At 47.5% G+C, this 22,648-nt stretch overlaps 2 protein-coding genes across 3 annotated transcripts in view; one reads left to right on the top strand and one right to left on the bottom strand.

The window, feature by feature from the left end:
* Positions 1 to 10,606, bottom strand: part of garre1 (granule associated Rac and RHOG effector 1) — a 36,362-nt gene extending 25,756 nt beyond the window's left edge. The window contains exon 1 of one of the 2 annotated variants that reach the window (XM_079736995.1): positions 10,551 to 10,606. The gene's annotated coding sequence lies outside the window, so the exon portion shown is untranslated. Of the gene's footprint in view, positions 1 to 10,217; positions 10,323 to 10,550 lie in introns of those variants that run through there. The other variant, XM_079736996.1, reaches the window with a different exon arrangement.
* Positions 10,607 to 11,519: 913 nt separating this feature from the next.
* gpib (glucose-6-phosphate isomerase b) lies at positions 11,520 to 20,885 on the top strand (the record flags this gene model as incomplete). The annotated part of the gene is made up of 18 exons (XM_079736023.1): positions 11,520 to 11,638; positions 12,006 to 12,096; positions 12,491 to 12,559; positions 14,073 to 14,192; positions 14,417 to 14,500; positions 15,034 to 15,180; positions 15,715 to 15,786; positions 16,003 to 16,047; positions 16,323 to 16,376; positions 16,927 to 16,987; positions 17,135 to 17,178; positions 17,311 to 17,463; positions 18,197 to 18,326; positions 18,817 to 18,893; positions 19,045 to 19,173; positions 19,564 to 19,639; positions 19,985 to 20,051; positions 20,762 to 20,885. The coding sequence occupies 18 exons, from the start codon at positions 11,520 to 11,522 to the stop codon at positions 20,883 to 20,885; spliced, it is 1,662 nt and encodes a 553-aa protein (XP_079592149.1).
* Between the last annotated feature and the right edge of the window lie 1,763 nt (positions 20,886 to 22,648).

The raw sequence follows: 22,648 nt of genomic DNA, 5'->3' as shown, positions 1-22,648 counted from the left end.
AGTGCGCTACAACAGGCGCTGGAGCTCGCACCGAGACCTCCTGACACCGGCAGGTTTCATGAGAACAGGGCCAGGGTTCTGCCAGCGGTGGGGACAGCAGACACTGATGGCTCTGTTGATATTCACCCCTGGATGAGTCACAATACACCCATTCACAAAACCCCGCCGTGGGCTGACCAGACCGCCCGTCCTGCACTGTGTATTGTTGTGCATTTCCCCCTCGAACCCATGTCACGATGAACGCTGAGGAACATCTAGGATGCAGCCTGCGTCACCGAAGCGGCAGTCATCAGAAACTGATCCCCGTGAGATTATTATTATGAACCGCGGAGTTGATGGCGACGCCGAGAAGCGTTTAACGCATCGATCTGTTGCTGAGAGGAGGCCAGCTCCATTAAGGAGAACATTTTCATCAACAAGCCATGTTTTATGTTTACTGTGGGATATCTGGAAAGAGAATGGCTGTGGAGCGGAGTGATCGGGAAGGTCGCCTCGGGTGAACGCGTTTCAAACGCTGGAAGGAAAGGGAGTTCAGTGCCAGCGTGAAACTAAATAGAAAAAGCATCCTTTCCTCATTGTTCAAAATTACTCGAGCGTTTCACTCCCAAACTGTAAGCCGTGTTGGGTCGGTGGTGCGTGCTTTGAACGCCGATAAGGCCCGCGCAGAACAAACCAAACTTTCAAAAGAACGATGGAAAACAAGCGCAACGTGTAATCTTTCATCTCGTTCCACAGTCCTGTCCGTGGGTTGCGTCTGTTGACGCAGACTAGAGCAATCACACGCCGACACCGGACAGGAAAACATCAACATTTCAGAACTAATCTGCTGGACACACTCTGGGCCTGGTGCGGCCACAGGCTCTGCTGCTCTGGAAAGTTTTTCGCCCACAGCGACACGTTGTTATCTCCCAGAGTCATTCCCGGAGCCGGGTGGAAGGACCGGAGACCAAAGACCCCGGGATTTAGAGTCCCGGGCTTCAGCGCGTTGGCGTGAGTGACCACGACACCGCGGCCGTGTTGCTGACCGTCACACACACACACACACGTTAGTTACAGATGTTCCAGTGACCTTTAAATCCGGCTTCCTTCCTCCAGGAAAAAAAAAAAAAAGAGTGAGAGCAGCAAACACTCAATGCTGCCGTCTGTCGCTGCCCCCCCCCACCCTCCCCCCCCGAGAGAACACACACACACACACACACACACACACACACACACACACACACACACACACACGGCGGGGCCAAGGGAAACCGGTGACCTCGTCATGAAGGGAACAGCGGACTTCCCACTTCTTCCTTCCCCTGGTCTTATACAACCGCACAGGTCCACCAGGAACACATTATTTACAGCCGTCGCCAAGGAGACCAGACCCAGGGGGAGTGAAGGGTCAGGGTCTGAACACACACGCACCTCGGTCTAGGTGCTCCAGGGGCCACGCAACCTCCTACCAAAGGAGAGGCATGCCTTGCTTGAGAGTGCGTGGGCAGTGGTCCATCGCTCCATCGCTCCAAACCGACGGTTCCATGCTAAACGCGAAGCTTTTTAGTCACTCACGCTCGCAATATCTCCCAAAACAACGCCGATTTAGTTTTTATTTCTTTCTTTCTTCTGAGAAACCTTGCGTCCCTTTTTGTGATATAATGGCTCACTCTGTTTGTCTCTCTCCCTCTCTCTCTCTCTACCTCTGCGCTGGCGCTAAACCTTGGAATAATGGAAACGGCATGCGCTTGTCATTTTGTGCAACGCACAGGGCTTTGACGGCACACCGGCTAACTAGTGCAAACAAGTGGCCCTCCGCTCCCAAAGCCCAGGGATTACGGCCGCAGTGAGAGACGCGCCAGACACCACACAGGGGCTAGCCGGCACTGTCAACAACGTAATGGCCGTTTGGGAAACTAGGTGGAGAGACAGGAGTCGGGGGGGAAAACATCAGAGCCAAGATGCTTGGACTCGTTTCATACAGAACACATTGACGCTCAGGAGCTAGGCTCGTTTCAATGTAATGAAGGGAGAAGGACTGGCTACTTCAGTCTCACAGCTAAGGTTTTACTAGTGCTCGTATAGAATCTGTAGGAGATCGATTGTGTGTATAGTTTGCTCTTGCTTGTTGAAATCAGGGCCGTTCTGACGTCCACATGCCCATATGTGCAGTATATTCCTGTTTGAATCACCTCAACATCCAAACAATGTTTGTCCAAACAAACATCCAAAAATACACTCATGGTAACTTTCTTGGCGGTTTCTTGATGTTTTTCGTTTTTGAAAGACGATTTTTTTCAATGTGCTTTGGTCGTTCAATGATACCTTAAAAGTAACCCAGATACGAGCAGGAAGAAACATGTAAAACAACAAGGTAACCGAGAAGACAACCTCCATCAACGGCAGACACATGACAGCCAAGTGACAAGTGAACTCCAGAAATGTCCATTCCATCGCGTTTGACTAATTTGAGGACGGCGAACACTGAGCCATTGTTTTTCGGGAGACAGCTGTTGATCTACAGTATGGAACCGCATTCTCAGCTGTTCCAAATCCTGCCACTCAGGAATGCCATCGTCAACATCCTTCATGTAAACATGAACGACTGCACAGAATAGAATTATGTGCCGTTTTTTGTTGTTGTTGCTACATAAAGTTATGCCTCAAAATTGCCATATCAAGTTTTGTCTGACCAGGGACCAGTGTTATTAGTTTGCAGAACACAAACAGCTCAGACTATTGACCTACAGAGGCAGTAGCCCAGATCTTGGCTGGTTCATCACAGACCAGTTTCAGCCGTGTACCTCTATCACAGAGTAGCTCGCGGCTCCAGTTCCAGTCAGAATAAATAGCCTACTAGCAGAGGCTTTCCCAATACAAACAGACTCGCCATCAATATTAATGAGTGCAGAAAGCTTCTCAGTACAGCTAGCAGCCTTGGCGACTCGCCAGAAAGACAGCGCTACACACACAACCACACTAACACACACACACACACACACACACACACACACACACACACACACACACACTAGCAGCCAGCTAGCATCTCCCATTAGCCGTAGCACCCAAACAAACACATGTGATAGGAGCGCAGGCTCCACTGCTGGCCTCGCGCCAGTGAGGTTTAGCGCTCTTCCCTCTGCCTCCAGCCACTCTCGGTGGTAATGTTAGCCCTGCTTCCCGCGGCTAGCCGGGTGGCTCAGCTGCTGGAGCTCAACAGGAAAGGGGGCTTGGGTTTCCTGGGGCGCCCGATCTGTCGCCAGTCACGGCACTGTCCCGCCGGCGACGGTGATTTTCCTGTCTGCGTCTATGAACCGTCCCGCCACAGAGGGGGACAGACAGACAACTGACGATGAATTAAAGGCGGAGGGGGAGGGGGCTCTGAGACATTGTCCACAGCAGCCATAATTGTTTTCATAGGGACAACACGATACTTAGCCCGGAGACCATCCTGGTCACGGGACCTCTCATTCAGTTTCGCTACACCGAGCATTGTGGAACACTTCGCCCACATCGATGGCAGGGCGTCATTTGCCCTGACAGACAAACTTCTGCCAATCAGCTTTACCATTCAGTTGGAAGAACAGCGAGAATTTTTTTTTTTTTCGCAGAGTAAGCGCCTTTACTATGCAAACTGCCTTGGAGCTCACTCAGTGGAAAGTAGGCTTTTTCGCCCTCCATTACATCATCACCCACGTCCTTGTTTGGCCCAGTAAGGTCATCAACCACGACAGTCCCTGATTGGCACGGTTACGTCATCATATACGACACAGTCCCTGATTTGCCCGGTTACATCCTGATCGACCTGATGATCCGTGCAGCGAAACAGGATGTTAAGTGACGTGATGATGGTTTCCAGGCCAACCAACTCGCATCCGATATTAAAATCAATAGGAAATGTTTGGAGTACATTGTTGGACCACTTAAGGTGTATGCATCTGACTGACACTAGTCTGACACTAGGCCTGCACGATTCGGGGAAAAATATGAATCACGATTTTTTTTAGCTTAGAATTGATATCACCATGGCAGTACCAAACATAGTTTTTTGGCACCTCTAGCACGTTGTGTTTCATATGGCCCTTAATAACTGATTAAAGTGCAGTATCAAAAACGGATTGATTTATTTTGTACATATAGCAGCACATTGTCTTTAATTGCTGGCCTTTTAAAACTACTAAACCAAGTCCACACACCTGTAAATGAAAGTTTAAAAAAAATAAAATAATCGAAGTAATTTAAAACTTAAATCCACACAGGGGCGAATCGAGATCGCGATTTTCTAACGATTTATCGTGCAGGCCAATCTGACATATACTTTTAAAAAGTGAAACCTTTTTAAAAGGTTTCACTTTTAAAAAGCAAATCAATGGCCTGCGTCGCAAGCAGCCAACCCTCCATCCTCGTTCAATGGCTTTCGGAGTATACGAAATACCCAATTCCAGATAACTATAGACGTAAAAACACTGTTGACTGTCGTTTTGGAGAATAACGGCAGTCACAGTGTTTGCGGTTATCGTATAGATTCTCAAGGTATAGATTTTCACTTTGGGGCGTTCATACCGAACCGAATCCCCACAGACAAGAGTGAGTACAAAATTGGCTTTGACAGCGTGCTCGGAGCGAAACACAGCCGTACCAAAGGCAAACAATGGAAAACTCCCCTTCGCTGTATCTCCCCATAAGTTATGCTCTGTGTCAATAGCCATCCATCTCGCCCTGTGTTTCCACGTCTCCCTCTGCCTCCATGTCCCTCCGTCTCCGTGTCTCTGTGTCTGGGTGCCTGTGAGCCATCCCGGCGGGGTGGATCCCGCACAGCGGCCGGCCCAGCTGTTGCACACCCTGACAGCTCCTTATGGGCTGCCGCTGAGAGCCACACTCTGGTCTGAGACTCCAGCCACAGGCCCAACTATAGCCCACTCGTGAAGTCTATTTCAGCGCTGCCGGAGCAAAACAGCTGCCCAGTGGCCCCAGATGGGACACGTTTAGACGGCCCGTCGTCCAAATAGGTACAATTCCCCCCCATAAAAAGTAATATAGAATAAAAGCCCCCTCTTCTACATCTGTTTTCAAATGAAGCAAAGGAATTTGCGAGGAATGAAAACGAACAAACCAACACAACCTAGAAACAGTCTGCAGAGAAATGCTGGTAATGTGAATGGCAGTGCATGCCCCGGCCCCCTTTATTTAAAAACACAAGAGAGCTTTCCGTGGCGGCTGGTTCCACCGGGGTATTCCCCCAGGATGTGGTGGGAGACCAGGGTCAGCAGACAGGCCTGGGAGACCAGAGCAAATGGGGGAACAAGTGCCCAGAGCAACTGTGTGACAGCAGCGTGATTCAGGCTTGGCTTGCTCATTCAACACGAGGCACGGTGCCTGACACACACACACACACACACACACACACACACACACACACACACACACACACACACACACACACACACACACACACACACACACACACACACACACACACACACACACACACACACACAATTATGGATTCTGAATTTGTGTTGCTTGTGTCGTGGTCTCTGCCTCTCGTTTAAGCAACGACAAATATTTGTTTTTAGTCGACAGATAGTACTCTGTGCATATCACAATGCCAATCTGTAGATCTTTGAATGGACATAACGCAAAAAACAGAAAGAGAAACATAAAGAAAAAGCCATTAGGGAGGAGGCTGTTACCCGACACTAGGCAGGGTAATATCAGGTTAACCTGTTATGACATAGCATACATTGTAAGTAGCTTATGGCTCTAATAAAAATAGCAGACGGCCTGCTGGAACAAAGCACAGGCTTGAAGTCTGGGACAGGTCTGTGACGCCCGCGTAAGCCCGCGTTTCAACATCCACACCGTCGCTCTGCTGGACACACAGCGTCCGAAATAAAATACAAATAACTACGACGGTGGGAGAAATCCTCCTTTTCTTCAAATATCAACGGGTGACCCAAAGCCCTAGTCAACGTGATACTACGAACATGACCAATAAACAAGGAGAAGGAGAAGGCTAATAATAATAATAAATGAGATTTCTAAAGTGCTTTTCTCAGTCTCAAAGTTGCTTTACTTGCCCACCTTGACCACCTGAGATTAATCCATCGACCATCGATCAACCGGCCTTCAGGTTTCAGTGTGTTTGGGGAATCCGACCGGTTTAAAAAAACGCACGAAAAGGCCTCTGATCTGACGTCAGCTCCATTCACAAAGAACACTGGTACGAGGCTAATGGCAGTGGAAGCACATTGTACCCAGTGCTACACGCCTGCTGCTGTGCCTTTAACCACGACCCAGTATCAAGGATCCCAGCCATCCTGACAGAAGGCGGCCTAGTCAAAGTCAAGTTGATGTGAAGCATGGAAGATCAATCTGGGCTGTTTTTCCCCAAAAAACAACACAATTGACTAATGAAGAGCCGGCTCATCAGGTTTTATCAACATGAAAGGAGCAATTTACATGCATATGATTTGCACCTTTAATGAATCTACTCTGTGTCTTTGTTGAGTGGCGCCAGGAATGTTTGACACGCATAGATGCAGACTTTTGTTTGCGCTTGTTTGCTTGGCAAGTTTCTTATTTTGTTCGGAGAGCTGCACATTTAAAGCACGTTTCCATTAACTTTATAAATTAGGATTAGAGTAAGCATCTGTTGACAAGAGGGCAAACCCTTCTTTTTTTTTGCAACTTCCATGCATTGAAAAGAAACATGACATGAACGTGGCACAGGCCAACTTGAAAAGGAAGGTGTGGTATCTTGACCGCTCTTCAAATATAGTACCTGTTGTGTTTAAGTCCACAGTTGTCAGCGAGCCTCTCATGGCTGCTTAAGTGCCCTTGAGCAAGACGCCCTGCGCAATCCATACCGGCGCTGCAAGCAATGGTGAGCTGCATTAGGAACTTCCAATAATAGGATGAGTTTTAAAAAAGGAACAGAAAATGCACTAGGTGTCACATTACTGGAGGGATGTAAGGTAGCCTGCATTCTTGAGCGCTGCAGTCATCTCCACTGTGCACAAAAGCCAATGCATCTCACTTGGAGTCTTGGGCTGAGGGGGAAAACAAAAGCTGGCTGCTCACACGAGCGGAGCTGGCTTCACTGACAAGAGATTTCAAATGATGGAAGACCCCATAAGTCTTGTTCATCCAGAGACTGACATTGCATCGCGTCAACAAAGGGGCTTTTCTGTTTTTAAGCGCAGCATATTGCTTTCATTAAGAAGCAGAGGGAACAGCTGTGCAACCTTAACCAAAAACACAGAGCAAAGTCAATTACTGGGCGGGAATGGCAAAAACAGTGTTGTATTACGCATGTCCATCTGATGGAAAACCCTTGCACAACGGGAAAGCAAAAGGCATGCATTTACTTCTCGAAGACAAAGGCAGGAGAACTATTTGCCAATTGGGTGGTGTTACCCAACATATGATATTAATGTTCAAGAGTCCACTCATAGTTTCCCTGTTTAATGTCCTTATGAGACTGAATGTCTGATTGTTCTGCAAATAAGACTTGTAAAACATCGTCAACTCTCTGAAGTACTACACAATGTTGCATCAGGTCAAAGGTGAGCCCTCCATTCGTACATGCTCTTTGGCAGAACGTCATTGCACTGTTCCAGGGCTATGTCTTTCCTATGCTTGCAACAGTGTTCAGTATCTTCTGTCAAACTCAGATCACACCATCACCTTCTCTGCAGATTGCACCGCTGAGACAGACTTCTGGACATTTGTTGCCTAATGCGTATCAACCAAGCCCGTTTAAAGTCCTACAGCCCAATGTTGTTGAATGACACGTCCGTCCACATCGGCCTGGTGTCTGCAGACCGTCAGGGACAAACCCTGAGGCGGAGAGCAGAGTCAAGCAGCCTGCGGTCCATGGACCAGCAGGCCTCTCTCCACTCTGCTGTTCCTCTTCCACTTATTCCCGCAACCATCTGAATGAAAAGCCTGACCGATCGACATGGTAACGATGACTAACGAGTACTTAGGGTGTAATTGTGAAGTGTCAGTGTTACAGCTTTGGCATTAACACTGAGATACTGAAAAAGAAGTTAACAAATTAGGGGCCCGTTAACGATCTAATCCATTGCGTTAGTGTTCAGTCAGCAGTTCAGGGTCGTTTGAATAGGAGTATCGTGTCACATGCAAACCATATTATCTCTAATATGCGTGTTAAATATAATATCACACTTATAAATCCCCCTGAAAACTGTTCTGTGCGATTGTTTTTTCCCCTATCTTTTCCAGAAATTTCTAAATATAATTTTCAAACATCGTTAATTTGAGAAAAGGTGTTTGGACAGTGGAAGCCATGTCCAAGGCCTGAAGGCAACATAAAGCTACACCTGTTTTCTAATGACATCACCCTCACATGGTGCTCAGTTTATTTGAGAGTTTATCTCAGGGAACATAGCATGTAGAACCATGATACACAAAGGGAATGCATGCATGAGTTCTTTCACATTTTCCCCAAGGAAAAATCAGAATAAAATATAGACAACAGAGACAACAGATACATTAGCATATGTATGATTTCTCATAACTAACATGGTACATATACTAGACAACAGTAAAACTCAAACTCTACTGCAGCATACAGCCTCCTTGTAACGCGAACCTCGGTCACCCCACCCATCAAAGATTCCATTGTGACAGTCCGCTGCAAATTCTGAAGCCGCACCGCAAGATAAACTAGAAAGCGGCTTTGTTGAAGGAAAACATCACTTTGGCCTGCGGAGACAGAGCCGCTACAGCATGGGCTTGTGCTACACTCCCTTCACCAAAACCACCTCCACCCTCAGGGGACTGCAAACAGAGACCTTGTGACTCTAGGTTTGACTTCCTCCCACATGCATCCGGTTTCAGTGTGCAACTGAGGAAAGGTGTTGCGCTTGGTGATGAGGCTCAATAACAGTAACGAAAACAACTCCAAGTCAAGCGCCGGTCTGGGGTGATAATGACCCAGACATGGCGCTGAATGGGACTCCAATACAGGCCACCAAACCAATTACAGCTAAGCCCCTCCGCCTAGGCCGTGTTTATTGGTTTTATGAAAACTGAAAAGTAATCTTTCATTGCACATAATAAACTTGTTTTATCAGCTCTCAAAGCAGACAGTCACATTGTAACTTTAGTCATGTTAGGACTCGTCATATACTTTGCATCTTGACTCATCACATCAAACAAGAAGTTGTTCTAAAAAAAACATGGGAACACCGTTTAGTGGTTAGAAGATGGCAAACTCACTCGCCCTGATTTCAACATTTCATAAAATAACATCGAGTACAAATTATAATTGTACATCATCAAAGGGCAAAACGACTTCCCCGCATGCAGTCAACGCCCCCACTACTTTGACATTTCCCAAAACCATGGGAATAGAAGTTTCTCTGAGGGTTGGGTTCTGGGGCAACCCAACCCCTGGTTTCTCATCATGCACGCAGGGCAGCGGCGGAGGACTTCAGTTTGACCACAGGCACCCCAGCTGAAGTGTGTCATGTTATCCTTATTACAATGTTAAGAACCACCATCCACAACAAGTAAATACTATCACTAGTGCAACCACGCAGTACGTTAATAAACTACAAACACTACACATCTCAAAATTAACCCAAAGTCAGGGGTGGGGGGAATCGGATGCAATGGCGACACGTATATACTCATTACGTCGATTACTATAATTTACAGGTTGGATTTTGAAATGATTGACATTTGCATGGACTCGCATTGCAGCTCCCTAAACCAACGTTACATGCTTCGACCAGGTGAATCCCCTTCGAAACCCCCGATGAAGCACTGGTCATCCCGTTACTAGAATGAATACGTTGGGCAACGCAAGAGAGTCACACACCATATGTTACACACCTGATGATATATACCTACTGATATACACCAGATGAAAGAAACCCGGTGACATACACCTGATGACATTCACCTGATGACAGAGTCCTGCTGCAACACAGTCAACAACCAGACCACTATTTAGCAGGAAAGTGCAAAGGAATCCCCCGCAAGCGCAGTGAGCCAGTTTCACCGAAACTCAGCGAGATGCCTCTGCCCCAGTCCTGGGAACACTATGTCGCAAGCTGTTACCACCACGGCCCTTTAACGCCCTGAACACCCAGAACACCCTCCTCCACTGCCAGACCTCTCCCGTGCAATGGCTGCAAATACAAATACAAGCACAAATACAAAAACCCAATAACACGTTAGAGGAACAAAGGCTGGCACACCTGCTGCACCCCCTGTCCGTCCTGCTGTCCCCCGGGGTTGACAGACAGCCGAGGTGGACCGCTAGCTGGTCCCGGTTAGCTGGACGTGTAGACTCTGTACTAGAGGGGGCTGGAAGGCTAGCGGGGCTAAGGCTAAGCTAACGAGCTAGCTCTCTGCGACACTATTCTTAGCGGAGAGAGAGATCACTAACAGGCAACTGCGCTGGATGCGGGTTGAAATCCCCTCCAAAGGCCGAGCAGGGCCGACGCCATTGTGTTCGGTGCAATACAACGCTGATCGCTAAAATATAAGAACAAGTGTAAGTCAGGTTAATTAATAAGCACGTCGCTCACCTCGGCGCTGGGAGTCCACCCTCTTGACAGCGAAGCCCTGTCTGTGTGTACGCGGGAGGCGGCGGTTCCTCGTCTGACCGCAGGGGGCGCCAGAGCACATGGGAGATATGGACCAACGTTGACACCCATTTTTGCGTGTGAGACGTGTGAGAACGTCATTCGTTTGTTTTTCTGGTGTGATAAATGCTATATATGGACTAAGTGTGGACCATTTTTGGAAATGTTTTAGAAAAATGGAAGTTGTGGTTACACTGTTGCGTTAACTGGTAATGTGTGGATGACGTCGCCACCTGGTGGCCGAGTTTAGGTTGACAGTAGGATTGTAATACAGGTAGACCACGTGAGGGCGACAAAAGATTATTATTTGAGGTTGCATGTCCTATCCGTTTTATTACAGTCTGTGGTCATGTCACGATTTCATAGTCTATGGTCTTCCCCAGTGAATCTAATTTCTTTGCCCAAAAAAAGTACCCAAAATAAATGACTCAAACACAAACACTTACACAATCTATTTATAATAACATTACAAAACAAGCTCTCACGATAATGCCTATCCATGGCATATAAACACTACGTGTAAATGTATATTGCATTGTACAGCCTACAACATTAAGGTCCTCATGTCTGATCAACAGGGCTATCAAAGTCCTAATCGGCTGCAGTAGTTCATTATTTTGACCGAACATAATTATCAATAACTTAAAGAGCTTACACACGTCTGTCGACTGAACCGAGCCGGCCCTGTGCTGACCTTCTCCCAGCCACGGGGGCGGATGGCAGAGAAGTGGACGAGTGGTATGCAGCGTTCAGGAGCTAAGGGTGGCATGTGGGCGGGACCTGCCTGCGGGCGTCAGAAAGGTCACCCTTCAAAAGGCTTCACCCTGGCCCGCTCCCTGCCACTCCAGCCAGGCTAGCAGAGCAGAACCACCGACCACCGACCGAGGCAAGACCCCCCCGCACACAGACAACATGGGCCTCACGCAAGATCCCAACTTCCAGAAGCTGCAGCAGTGGTTCACAGCCCACCACCTGAACCTCAACCTGAGGCACATGTTTGAGGCTGACAAGGAGAGATTCAACAAGTTCAGGTATCTGTTTGCCATCAATGATGCTGTGTGTTTGTTTTTTTGATAATCATAGGCTTTTCAATGCCAAACAAGGGATGCAATTCATACAGCATGCAGAGTATCAGTGTTTGGTTACAGTTTTTTTAAAAAAGGTATTCTGGTGACAGCTATGTGGAAAATGATGCTATCACTCATATCACTTCAGCGGGAGATTAAATAGAACAGCTGTTGTACTGTGTTTGTTTTGGTTTAACAACATAGGACTCTACATTATCGCACAGTTAATAATGGCATAGTTAATATCACGGCTATCGCAGTTCTGGTTATTATTGTTGTATTGTTTAATCGTTTGCATTACTATGTCTTCCTTGTGATCCGGTGATCACAGCACAACACTGAAGACTGAGGATGGAGACATTCTGCTGGATTACTCCAAGAACCTTATCACCGATGAGGTCAAGAAGATGTTGGTGGAGCTGGTGAGTCACGCTTCTCATCAGGAGTTCATCTTCTCTGAGGCTGGCATGAGAAATACACATTTTGGAACAAGCACATGCACATGGTTTTAAGTCTGTGCATGCATAGGTGCGTTTGTGTGTGTGTGTGTGTGTGTGTGTGTGTGTGTGTGTGTGTGTTCTAGTCTATGTGTGTGTGTGTGTGTGTGTGTGTGTGTGTCGGTGTGTGTCTGTGTGTGTCTGTGTGTGTCTGTGTGTGCGTGCGTGCGTGTGTGTGTGCGCGTGTGTGTGTGTTTGTGTGTGTGTGTCTGTGTGTGTATGTGTGTGTGTGTGTGCGTGCATGCGTGCGTGTGTGTGTGTACATACATTTATAATTTAGCTCAAGGTACACCAACAGATGTTCTTGTTTTGTCTCCAGGCCAAGTCAAGAGGTGTGGAGGCTGCTAGAGAGAAGATGTTCGCCGGAGACAAGATAAACTTCACAGAGGTGCAGCATTGCACACCAAACTGTACAAACCTGTGGTTCTTCTTCCTAGAACCACAGCGCATGATCCCCAGAACACCATGTTACAGCCTTACTAAGTACCACAAATCAATCAGCAATTATATCATTAAACCATTAAAGTTAGAAACTTGACCAGTCCAACTAGTGCCGGATACAGGACTCTAAGTCACCGTTCGTTGGTAAAGGTCAGAAGTTAAAGGTCAAAGTCAAAGTGAATGCTACGGGTCAAAACCAAACACAGGTCAACCAGAAACACTTTGTGTTCAGGTTAATGTTAAGGTCGGGAGTGTCTCAAAGTGCTTCCCAGGGATTGACATGAGAAGTATGTGGACTGAGATCCCTGCCTCCACCCAGTGGGAGGTTTCATCAGAGGCTGGTTTGTTTTGAAGACCCTACGGGCCGGCCTCGGCGTGCGTCAGTGGAGTGAGATGAAGAGTAGTGAGTTGGAGACAGGCGTAACCTGCACGCTTCGTTTGGCTGCAGCCCAGACACGGTGCTGTGGGGGTTTGAAACACAACATGGGGTTCATCAGGGCATGATGGTAGAACAGCCAACGGACAGCGGGCACGTGCAGAGAGGATCATCGCTAGCGGGCTGGTAGACGGTAGCCACAGAAACAGGGTAGAAGACCGAGGTTTCGTGATCATTACCGGAGGATGGTGTGGGAGTTCGGTGGGGGGAGGGGGGGGGGTGGTGGAGAAGAAATAAATTATTCAACTGAAATTGATATATGCGCTTTGGGTGTCCGTGAGTTTATCCTAAATGCTCTGTTTAAGTCGTGTTTCGTAGAAACCAATAAGGATGGCTGAGGAATAGGATGCTGTGGGAGCTTAAATGGAGGACTGAAAGATCTCCTGGGTTTGAAATGGGATGAGGCTACCTTTGGGTCATTTTTAACAAGTTTTACAACAATCCCTCTGTCCTCAGTTAGCGAAGGAAAGGATTGAAAAGGCCAACTCTATGACATATTCTACACCATGACGTATAACCAACTATAGTAGTCTTCTAATCTTTTATAACTGTTCCAAGAGTTGGCTCTAAGTGTTTTTCTGTGTCTATGTTTCATCTTGTCTGTGTGTCTCTCTATCGTCTTCTCTGGGTGGTGTTTCATCTTGTCTGTGTGTCTCTAATATATTCTGGGTGGTGTTTCATCTTGTCTGTGTGTCTCTCTATTATCTTCTGGGTGGTGTTTCATCTTGTCTGTGTGTCTCATTATTATCTTCTGGGTGGTGTTTCATCTTGTCTGTGTGTCTCTAATATCTTCTGGGAAGTGTTTCATCTTGTCTGTGTCTCTTTATTATCTTCTGGGTGGTGTTTCATCTTGTCTGTGTGTCTCATTATCATCTTCTGGGTGGTGTTTCATCTTGTCTGTGTGTCTCTAATATCTTCTGGGTGGTGTTTCATCTTGTCTGTGTGTCTCTAATATCCTCTGGTGGTGTTTTTATCTTGTCTGTGTGTCTCATTATTATCTTCTGGGTGGTGTTTGGGACACCAGGGCCGGGCGGTGCTTCACGTAGCTCTGAGGAACCGCTCTAACACCCCCATCGTGGTGGAGGGCAAGGACGTGATGCCGGACGTCAACGCGGTCCTGGAGAAGATGAAGGCCTTCTGCCACGTGAGTGGAAGTTCACCCAACCCCTCGCTCTCTGCATGTTCCTCTCAGGCTCAGCACTCAACATCATGAAATCAAAAGGATTTTTATATTTAGATCCTTGGCTGTATGGCCATTTGATCTCCTGTAAAGTGCCATCAAAGGTCTGAGCATCCACTTGCACTTGGATCTTAGCAAGGTGCCTGGATGGTCATTGTGTTCTTTGGATCTATTCTCCTGGGGAGCAGAGAGTGCGCAGTGGCGAGTGGAAGGGCTACACTGGGAAAGCCATCACAGACGTGGTCAATGTGGGCATCGGAGGATCGGATCTGGTGAGTGCAGCATGAGTATGAGTGTATGTTTGTTTCGGTGATGGATGGAGCCAATGTTTTTTAGAGAAACAACAATATTTTCCACGTATGACAGTGGGTGGTCCCCACCTTGTCTAACCCAATGTACTTCTCTAGTGTTCCCTGTGTCTCCTCCTCCAGTACCAAACAGTCAATCTGAAAGCAATGCAACCATAGCAGTAGTAAGAAATCCTACTAGAAATCGAATGGTGGTCAGGAAGCTAGAGGGACAGGAGTCCCCTGTGTTATTTACTGAAGCTGTTCCCCGTTTTTCATCCCTTTTCCCATATTGGTACTTTGTCTGTGTTTGTATGCATAAGCATGTCCATTGCAGTCTCGTCTAGTTTGCATTGCCTCCTGATATTTACTTCTGTAACTGCATTTTTTTAAATAAAGATCTATTTACCTGCTCTGACGAAATCCAGTGCTCATTATGTGTTTATCAGTGTGCTTACACAAACCCTTTCCACTACTCATCCACCTCTTCTATATTCTCTCCATTCCTGGACCTGAAGGGGCCCCTGATGGTGACGGAGGCCCTGAAGCCCTACTCCAAAGGCGGGCCTCGCGTCTGGTTCGTGTCCAACATTGACGGAACGCACATCGCCAAGACCCTGGCCCAGCTCAACGCAGAGACCACCCTGTTCATCATCGCGTCTAAGGTGCTCGGTTCGGATCGTCAGCTCATGCATCACAGCGTTGGTGTTTTGTGCTCATTTTGTGGCCTCAGCCGCCAATGGGAATCATTATCCAACCCAAAACAAGCCACACAGGACAGTCCAATTAGCCGTTTAGTCAGGGATAACATCAGACCCCGAGGGTTTGTGCTGATGGATCAGACGCCGTGTCGTGCTTTTTAGAGGCTCGCTAGCTGAGGTTGAGTGTTGCTAATGCTGACGTTGGTGTCTGTGCCATCGCTCAGCTGTTCCAGGCTTTCAGGCACAGCGGATAGCGCTGATTAGACCTGCCACAGCAGACCGTAATAATGGGGTGAATGCACGACATAATGATAAGTGGTAGCACAGGATATTGTTCTCACGCTGAACCCCGACTTGTTATCGATGCAATATTGTCCTCCACTCAGGAAAGGATGGGGCAGCTGGCCAGTTGTTTTCCAGTGTACTAAAAGTCATTGTGCGTCTCATCGTTATTGCCATTGTGTTTCCCTGTATCGTCATATCTTCTCCGTTGAGCAGACCTTCACAACCCAGGAGACCATCACCAACGCTGAGTCTGCCAAGGAATGGTTCCTGGAGCATGCCAAAGATGTAGGTATCGCCCAAGGATATTGGAAGAATATTCTCCAACTATTCTACTACTCTGCTGTACTACATTATTAGAAACGGTGTGTAGTAAAGCTCTCCTCTCTCTCTCTCTCTCTCTCTCTCTCTCTCTCTCTCTCTCTCTCTCTCTCTCTCCCTCTCTCCCTCCCTCTCTCTCTCTCTCTCTCTCTCTCTCTTTCTCTCTCTCTCTCCCCCTCGCAGAAATCTGCGGTTGCAAAGCACTTTGTGGCACTTTCCACTAACGGCGTAAGTGCTATTGGGTCACACTGTACAATAACTAAGTGATGATTTGTCCAAAGTTCAACAATTATGTAATTATTCTGAAATAACGCGCTCCTTCCTTACTCTTTATTGCTCAACTCTCTCTCTCACATTGTATCTCTCCCCCATCTCTCTCTCTCCCTCTCTCTCTCCCTCTTTCTCTCTCTCTCTCTTCTCTCTCTCTTTCATTAAATCTCTCTCCCCCCTCTCTTTCTTCCTCTATCTCTCTCTCCTACCTTTTCTCTTCCCCACCCCACCAGCCCAAAGTGAAGGACTTCGGCATTGACACAGAGAACATGTTTGAGTTCTGGGATGTGAGTACCAGGGTGCCAGTCAACCCCTCCTCCCCCCCAGGCCTCCCCCCACACCCCCTGTATCTCTCCCTCGGCCCCTCCGCTCCCAGTCCGGCCGCCTATAAATAGACAAGACGGTTGAGCCGCGAGGTGGGCTACGGGCCGCACGCGCTGACCCGCAGCTGCTGGGTAACCAGAAGCCTGTCGGGGCGGGGGGAGCACCGACCCGTCTGTTATTATTGGTAACAACCTTCTCTCCTGCAGAGGTCACTGTAGGAGCGAAGTAGCATGAAAAGGTCAGGCGGCCACTAGCGGTTACATCGTCTCTCCTGTGCCCTTTATGCCGTTGTAAAGGAAACTGCTGTGGGCGCACAGTCTGTACTTAAATGTGCGTTAAATGGTACCCGGCAGGCATGCAGGGTGTTTGTGTCCCTACATATTGTGTTGAGTTTTGTTGTGTTTGTGTTGAGGTGTCAGCATGCAATCAGGTAAAGCATACTTAATGATTGCACAGACTTTTGTAAGAGTCATTGGTTGAAGTTTCCTCTCACCGGGGAATTCCTTCTTCTAGTGGGTAGGAGGCCGATTCTCTCTGTGGTCTGCGATCGGAATGTCTATCGCTCTGCACATTGGTGAGTACTTGAGTCGTGAAGCTCACTGAGTCATGAAATCCTCTCAAAACATCAACAGAATCAATCAACCAATCCACCAAACCATGATTCAAACATAATAAACGAACCAAGCGATACAAGCTTCACCATCCGTCCATCTTTCCGCAGGCTTCGACAACTTTGAAAAGCTTCTCTCAGGAGCCCACTGGATGGTTAGTGTGAATAAGTAGTAGCATGAGCCTGTGTAAGACATGATCCCATGGCCTCCCCCTTTCAATGCGCCCCCTGTGATGAGACGTGACGATTCAGATTACAGGACCGCTTTCCCGCCTTCCCCTCCACAGGACAACCACTTCCGCACCGCTCCCCTGGACCAGAATGCTCCAGTTCTGCTGGCACTGCTGGGCATCTGGTACATCAACTTCTTCCATGCCGAGACCCACGCCATACTGCCCTACGACCAGTACATGCACCGCTTCACCGCCTACTTCCAGCAGGTCTGTACCCCCACACGCTGGGCCCTTCTGTCCGCGGGCTAGTGCCCCTCCATGACCTGCCGTCCCACAACACCGGCGGTGTGGATACTAAAACAAAGTCCCCTGGTGGACTGGAAGAAGAGGAGCAGTGTACGCCTGTAGCATTGAGGAGGGAAGTGTGTGCATGTGGCTGAGAGCTGGGAGCGCAGTGGGTAAACCTGTCAGAAGACGTGCTGACTCGTTATGGATCCAGGCTGTTTTCTGTGTTTAGCGAGGACAGCTACCAAGCTACTTGTTTACAGCACAGAGCTTGTCATCACACATCAGAACCGGGAGAAAATAAGAAAAACATGAATTATGTATGTTTGTTTCTTGGTTTTCTGCTGTGAATGTGTGTAAAGCAGGTATTTGGACTGTGTAGGCGGGTTCAGTGGGTTTTTGGGGGGTTTGGATCTCTGATGACCAGTGCTTATTGGAGTTTGGCGTGGAGATGCATGCTGGGACATGGTGTTCTCCAGATGTGTGCGGCAATCATGTGATTGTTATTATCCTTACATTTAACCCCCAATGTGTGCGTCCTTTAACCTGGACTTTGTATGCCATGTGCTCTTATTGTGGCACCGCAGAATTCCCTTTCCCTTCATCAAAGTATTCACCTTCCTGACCTCTGAGCTTCACCCTAGAGCCTGCTCGCTTAGCCAGGTCAGTAGACCCAGGAGCTGGGTCAGTGAGCATGAGTGTGTTGTGGCTGCAGGGAGACATGGAGTCCAACGGGAAGTACATCACCAACCAGGGTACCCGCGTCAACTACCACACTGGACCCATCGTCTGGGGAGAGCCTGGGACCAACGGACAGCACGCCTTCTACCAGCTCATCCACCAAGGTACCGAGGGTAGCATGGAGACAGACAGATAGACAGACAGACTGACAGAGGGACGGACAGACAGAGGGACCAACCCAATAGGCACAATTAATACTGCCGCTGTGCCAGTTCTGAGAACTAAACTACCAAGTATCGGTCGATACTTCGCAACGATCAAAGATTCATGCCAAGTTCCTCAGGGTCAGAATAAATTACAAGTATTGATCCTTTTCTGTATCCAAGAGGCATCTTAAATCATTCCATGTTTGAAAACATAAGCGTAAAGTCAATTGCGTTCCGGCGGGGCAAAGTCCAGTATCAAGTATCTGAAAGAATCTCTGATGCCTTTTCATTCTCCAATTGGTATTGCTGCGTTCCTGATGGGCAGACAAGGAAGCATTGCTGATGTGTTTGTTGCATCATTTAATCCTTGCAAGTTTTGGCTGGCATGTTGCATACCTTGTAATTCTCCAGCAGTATTCCCTTCTTTCTGTCTCTCTTTTTTACCCAGGAACCCGCATGGTCCCGGCTGATTTTCTGATCCCCTCCCAGTCTCAGCACCCTGTCAGAGATTGCCTGCACCACAAGGTACCATGATAACTATAGCTATTACTGTATATTACATCAGCGGTGATCTACACCTCCCCAAGTACACACGAAAATATAGTTCATGCTGTGGGGTATGCTCTACTGTGATTGTAGTGTCCGAGGTATAAGTCTATGCCCTATGGTGCAACAGATCCTGCTGGCAAACTTCCTGGCTCAGACGGAAGCCCTGATGAGGGGGAAGACCACAGAGGAGGCCAAGAGAGAGCTGGAGGCCAGCGGTCTGAGCGGAGATGCCCTGGACAAAATCCTGCCTCACAAAGTCAGTTCAGCAGACTCAAACTGTCCTCAATGAACATGTCCTTAATCAATGAACGTGATCACCTGGAAAGACTGAATCCTTGTAGTTAAAAAAAACGTTGATTTATTGTGCGTTGCATTACTTTTCGTAGTAGACTTCTTGTAAAAACTGGTTAATCGTGACATTGAGTAAATTATATTTGGGATTTTCTTCACAATCCCTATGCGTCGTAGCTCCATAATTAGCTCACGCTGACATTTACGTCGTTCACCCAAACGCAGATCAGTAATAACGAATCGCTGCCCCCTAGTGGCCGTTTTAGGTGTCCAAACTGCATCAAGTTACTACACAGGCTACAAATAAATTGCACTGTGCAAACCACATTGTTTGGTGTTTCTCTGTCCAATGTAGGTGTTCCTAGGGAACAAACCGACCACCTCAATCGTCTTCAAGAAGCTTTCTCCTCACACACTGGGGGCACTTATTGGTGAGAGCATTATTTCCTTGGCTCAGCCACAGATGATCATGGTACAAACTAAGAAGGCTAAATTTAGAATGAAACAGTCAGTGGTTAACAAATACAAAGTATCCCCTGACGCCTAATTAAACTTACACTACTCGCTGAAAAATCCCTTGGCAGGATTGTTGAGTACACAACCATGTTATAATATTAATGCCCCTGATTTATACTGTAAAACATTAGGGTTTTCCAGATATAGTAACAGCAATATAATTTAACTGAGCTATTCTGCTTTAGATAATGTGAATTGAATTGAACTGCTCTTCAGTCTGGATCAAACGTGGCCAACATTGTTCCTTGTTGTTTTCACAGCGATGTATGAACACAAGATCTTTGTCCAGGGTGTGATGTGGGAGATCAACAGCTTTGACCAGTGGGGGTGAGTGAAAAATGAAATGAAAAAAAAGAAAATGATGCTAAGTTGGGATCATTCTGTAAACAGAAATTCTTCATATTCCTCATGAACTAAGTGCATTTGCATTTATATTCATGTATGCAGCATGTTTACATGTTACATTGAACAAAGGGAAACAAAAACATAGATTTTCCTGAGGCGGTATACCTTTTTTAACCCACCACCACAGCCTATATTTAACAGTCTACTGGTATGCAGCTGTACATAACAATATGAAGCAGCTAAAAATATCATCTTACTTACATTACATTATACTGTCATTGACTGATTGCAACTTTTCTTATGGAACATCTCCCAAAATATAACATTACATTCAGAACATTCCTCTTGACTTTAACTTGTTCCATCACATGACCTCCACTGACCCGCCTAATTCCTGTGGTCTCTCTCTCCCTCTCTCTGTCTCGCTCTCTGTCTCTCTCGCACTCTCTGTCTGTCTCTGTCGCTGTCTGTTTCTCTCTGTCTCTCTCTATCCATATCTCTCTGTCACCATCTTTCTCTCTCTCCCTCTCTCCCTCTCTCCATCTCTCCATCTCTCTCTGTCTGCTCTCTCTGTGTGTTCCTCTCTCTCTCTGTCTATCTGTCTCTCTGTCTGCACTCTCTCTCATCTCTCTCCCCCTCTCTCTCTCTCTCCATCTGTCTCTGTCTCTCTCACCCTCCTCTCCACCAATCAGAGTGGAGCTGGGCAAACAGCTGTGCAAGAAGATAGAGCCGGAGCTGGGGGCGGCGGGGGAGGTGACCTCCCACGACTCCTCCACCAACGGACTCATGAACTTCCTCAAGAAGAATTTCGCCTGATTTGGGACCCCCCCCCCCTTAAGCCTCATCGCTCACCTTAACCCCCCACCCCCACAATCTCCCTCCCAAAGCCCCATCCTTCTCTGACTCCCAACTCGTTCACCTCCATCTCCCTTCCCTCCCCCACACCCCCAAACAATACCATGCGACAGACGCACACACAAACAAGCACACAAACACACAAACATAAACACACACACAAAGGGTAATGGCAGCTGTGTGGTAGGAGAGGCAGCTTGCCTCTCCCACACTCAGTTGTGTGTGTGACGTGTTTGTGTGTGTGTGTGTGTGTGTGCTTGTGTGTGTGTGTGGTGTGTTTGTGTGTGTGTGTGTGTGTGTGTGTGTGTGTGTGGTGTGTTTGTGTGTGTGTGTGTGTGTGTGTGTGTGTGTGTGTGTGTGCGCGCTGTCCTCTGCCATCGTGTCGTCTACCTGGTCGTCATTCGTGTTGTTGTCGTTGCCCATGGTAACGGGAGACAATGGTTGTTGTGATCGGGCCCTTAGGAGCCTAGTGGATATATTAATCCTCTCCTTGCCTCCTAGGGGGCAGACTCATCCTCTCCTCATAACCCTTTTTTTTTAGACAAACACGTTTATTTGGGAATAAATATTGTAACACCAAAATTGTGTGTGGGTGGTTTGAATGAAACATTCAGACATGTACACACACACATACACACACACACATACACACACATACACATACACACACACATACATAATGTATGCTATGACTTCAAAAACAACTGCATCACGACTGACAAAAAAACGCTAAATCCAGATAGTTTATTATTATGTAAGTTTATGGTTTTCGAAAACTTTCGTCGCTGCGTTCAAAGATAGGGCTCTCACACAGCAATACATCGTTAAATCCTTGCAGAACAGTATGCAACGCTCATTTGTGGAGGGAGGGATGGACTGAGATATTTTCAAAATAATATATTTGTTTATTTTAACCTTTATTTATTCAGGAAGTGTCATTGCGGTTAAGCTATTTGTTTTAGAGACCTGGTATAAAAGCTATAGGTTCAGCTCTCCCGTGAATTTTTGTCGCTCAAAGTATTTAAAACAAGAAGGCACTGGGCTGGGCCAACAGAGCTCAGATGTCGTAATTGAATGAATAGTAAAAGAACGAATGAATCAATAGGTGTGTAACTGTGACAGCACAGTAAGCAAGAGGTCACTAGGGGGCATTAGAGCACCAGTTTAACCCAGCGTCAGTTGCCAGAGACCTCCGCGACCAGCGCGAAGAAAGGTCAGCGCATCGACTCTCCTTTAAGAGTCTATCCCACCAACCCAAGTCCTCGCTCCCCAGACATCCTCCATCCAACCACCCCTAGTCCTCGTTCCCCAGACATCCTCCATCCCACCTCCCCAAGTCCTGCTCTCCCCAAACCTCACGGCTATCATTGTCTTGGAGGGTGAACCGAGCAGCATCTGGGGACGAAGCCGGAGATGTTCAACCACCGCTGCCCTCTGCCACAACAACATCAACGCCCATGCCAAGTTCCGACTCCCCGGCTCCATGAGGGCAGGCAGGATGAAGCAGAATGGGAAGCCGTCTCTTCTATAATGCATGGAACCGTCGCATGCTATAGCAGGGGAGGATTCGCAGGCATAATGTTTCTCATCATGCCCTGAGCTCGGCAGAAAAAGAAAAAAAAATATGGTTTGCAGTCGGCTACAATTACTGAGTGTATGTGAGGGAAAAACTGAAAATCTCAGACCCCAGACACTGCTGGCTTTCAACGCCGTTGCCAGGCAAC

The sequence above is a fragment of the Pollachius pollachius genome, assembly GCF_949987615.1.
Source record: "Pollachius pollachius genome assembly, chromosome: 5".
NCBI lineage: Eukaryota > Metazoa > Chordata > Actinopteri > Gadiformes > Gadidae > Pollachius > Pollachius pollachius.
Note: the sequence above shows the minus strand (reverse complement) of the source record. Positions and strands in the feature narration are given on the sequence as shown.